Raw genomic sequence first — 2,500 nt, forward strand, 5'->3', positions numbered from 1 at the left:
CAGAGGTTTGTATTTGAGAAATACTAGCGGAGCAGAGTGGCGATCACAGAGAATTTTGCGCTAATCCAATCACGCGGGCAGCGTGTTACTCTCCTGATGGCTAACCGCGGCGGGTCCGCCCGCCACAAGCCAGGATCGCCTCGGCTCCGAAAACACACACGCGACGCCGTTGAAAACACAGCGGCTGACGGCAGAGAGTGGGCCGGGTGAAACAAGCCCGGAGCAGACGGGCAGCGTGTCACAACAGGGGCTCCTCTCCTGTGTGTGTGTGGGGAGGTGGGGGTCTCACCTGTTGCTGGTTGATTACTCTAACGAGCAACAGGCGCACAGCCACAATGATCCCGAGCCCAGTTACCTAGACCCAGGACAGGTGTGGCCGCTCAATCCGCACCACCCCCACACCCCAGTGACCGTTGTAGCGCTTTACGTGATCTCAATGTTTACAGTGTTCTGAGTTTCACACTGTATTCATAAATACTTCAGCCTTTGAAAGCCTCCATTCTTTTAGCTCCTATACCAACCTCAGCCTTCCGACGCCTGGTGGGATAATCTGTTCAACAGCTTAAACACAGAGGAGGCAGTTTGAAAACGATCAATCAAAATCTCTTTCTATGATCTGAGGATGGATGTTGCTCCACTGTTGCCAGGGGCCAAACCCAGGGTCCTGTCGATCCTCATCTTTCTTTCTCTTCACCTCTCTTCAGTCTCTCCATCCTCCCCCCAGCCTCCCCTCTCCCTTCCGGCCCGCCTGTCGGTGATGACCCCGCCCTGGCAGTACCTGCCGCTGTCCCAGGCTGAAGTCGGGCCGCTCTTCTCCAACTCCAGCCCCTTCTCCTTCTCCCAGAGCCTGCTCATGGTGCCTCCTCCTGGGCAGGCCCCCAAGCCGGGGCTCCGGGCTTCATTTGGGCCTTACTCAGTCACACAGGTAAGAAGAGGGGTGGATGGAGGGATGGATGGATGGGGAGGCCTATGTAGCACTGGTGGTGGTAGTTAGTCACCGGGAGATCTGTGCTGGACTGGTGGTGGTAGTTAGTCGCCGGGAGGTCTGTGCTGTACTGGTGGTGAGCACTTCTGTCTGTAGCTGATCATCAGCAGGAGGGTTTGAACATCAGATCCAGTGGATTATTGCATGAGCTCAGTTTTACAAGCTACACTCGTCTGATTAGTCCTGCAGCGGTTAGAAGATGAGTGGAGCAACCCTTCAGCGTCAACATCAGGTCGGTTGAAACATTGCACAGAGGTACGAACAGATGGGATAAGAGAAGTATGAATGATACTTAATTGATGCCCACGGGGGAAATAGGAGAATACAAAATTTAATGACAATGATATTAATATGCATTATAAGATAAGTAGTGATAATAATGATAATGCAAAATAACATTCTTATAATACCGATATAATGCAATTTGTTAAACATACAATAGACAGACAGACCAGAATAAAGAAGCGTAAAAAAAATGGAGAACAATGTCCTCAGCTGCAGGGCACCATGGTTTGATTTGTGAAACTTGGATTAAGTGTAATCTCAGATTAATATCAGTTCTCCGTGGATGAAAACCCTCCAAGGCAGGACGGTCTAATCTCCTCTGTCTGACACGGCAAACAATCACCTCATCCTTAAGTCAGCGCACATCCCTACCTCCACCCCTCCCTCCCTCCCTACCTCCCTCCCTACCTCCACCCCTCCCTCCCTCGCTCAACTTCTTCCTATTATTTTTCATTCTCTCCCCCCCTCTCTCTCTCTCTCTCTCTCCCCCTCCACCCTTTTGGGGCGGTGCTCTCCTGTCCCAGCCGGTGTCGGAGCCACTGGGGCGTCTCTCTCTCCCGCTGCGGGCGTCGCTGCTGTCCGACTGGGTGGAGCGGGAGCGCGCCGGGGGGTCGGGGCAGGACAGCTACAGTGTGAGGGCGGTGTTCCACGCCAGGGGGGAGGGCGGCGCCGCCTCCCGGGGGACCTGCGTCACCCTGCACGCCTTCCGGGAAACACAGGAGCACAAGGCCTCCTGCGTCACACAGGTGGTTGGCGGTTAAATGTCAAAGGTCAAAGGTTTGATCTTAACGTTAGAGGTCACAGGTCAAAGCCAATCCCAGCAATGCAAGAATATTGTTCCCTTGGTCCCCATGTGTCTGTCTGTCCCTCAGCCTCCGCTGGGTCTGTGCACCGTCACTCTGCCTCTTCCCAGCGATTGGTTCGAGACCCGACGCGACGACCGATCGCATCCGGGCCTGGACACACCCCTCAGGCACACCCGCCGCCGCCACCGCAGGATGCGGCGCGAGCGGCTTCACGGAGGCGACAAACGCCGGCGTCGCTACGCTGCCGAGGAAGATGGAGCCAGAACCAGAACCAGAACCAGAACCAGAACAGGGAGACCAAGAAGGTGATGAACCTCAACCCTGAAGAGTGAATTGTTGTTCCCTAGACCCTCTTCAACTGTCTCCTAGCTCCTTGACGGTCTCCTAGCTCCTAGGCTCATTTTATCCTGAAGCTAAGTAACTT

The 2,500-nt window shown here is 54.4% G+C and overlaps 1 protein-coding gene across 1 annotated transcript in view; it reads left to right on the forward strand.

The window, feature by feature from the left end:
* tmem132a (transmembrane protein 132A) overlaps positions 1 to 2,500 on the forward strand; it is a gene marked incomplete at both ends in the record, with an annotated part of 11,525 nt that overhangs the window by 1,054 nt on the left and 7,971 nt on the right. Inside the window, 3 exons of the mRNA XM_079999574.1 lie at positions 705 to 925; positions 1,795 to 2,016; positions 2,143 to 2,381. Coding sequence (XP_079855700.1) covers positions 705 to 925; positions 1,795 to 2,016; positions 2,143 to 2,381 — 682 coding nt within the window. The remainder of the gene's footprint in view (positions 1 to 704; positions 926 to 1,794; positions 2,017 to 2,142; positions 2,382 to 2,500) is intronic.

This window comes from Zeus faber (assembly GCF_960531495.2).
Source record: "Zeus faber genome assembly, chromosome: 4".
Lineage (NCBI taxonomy): Eukaryota > Metazoa > Chordata > Actinopteri > Zeiformes > Zeidae > Zeus > Zeus faber.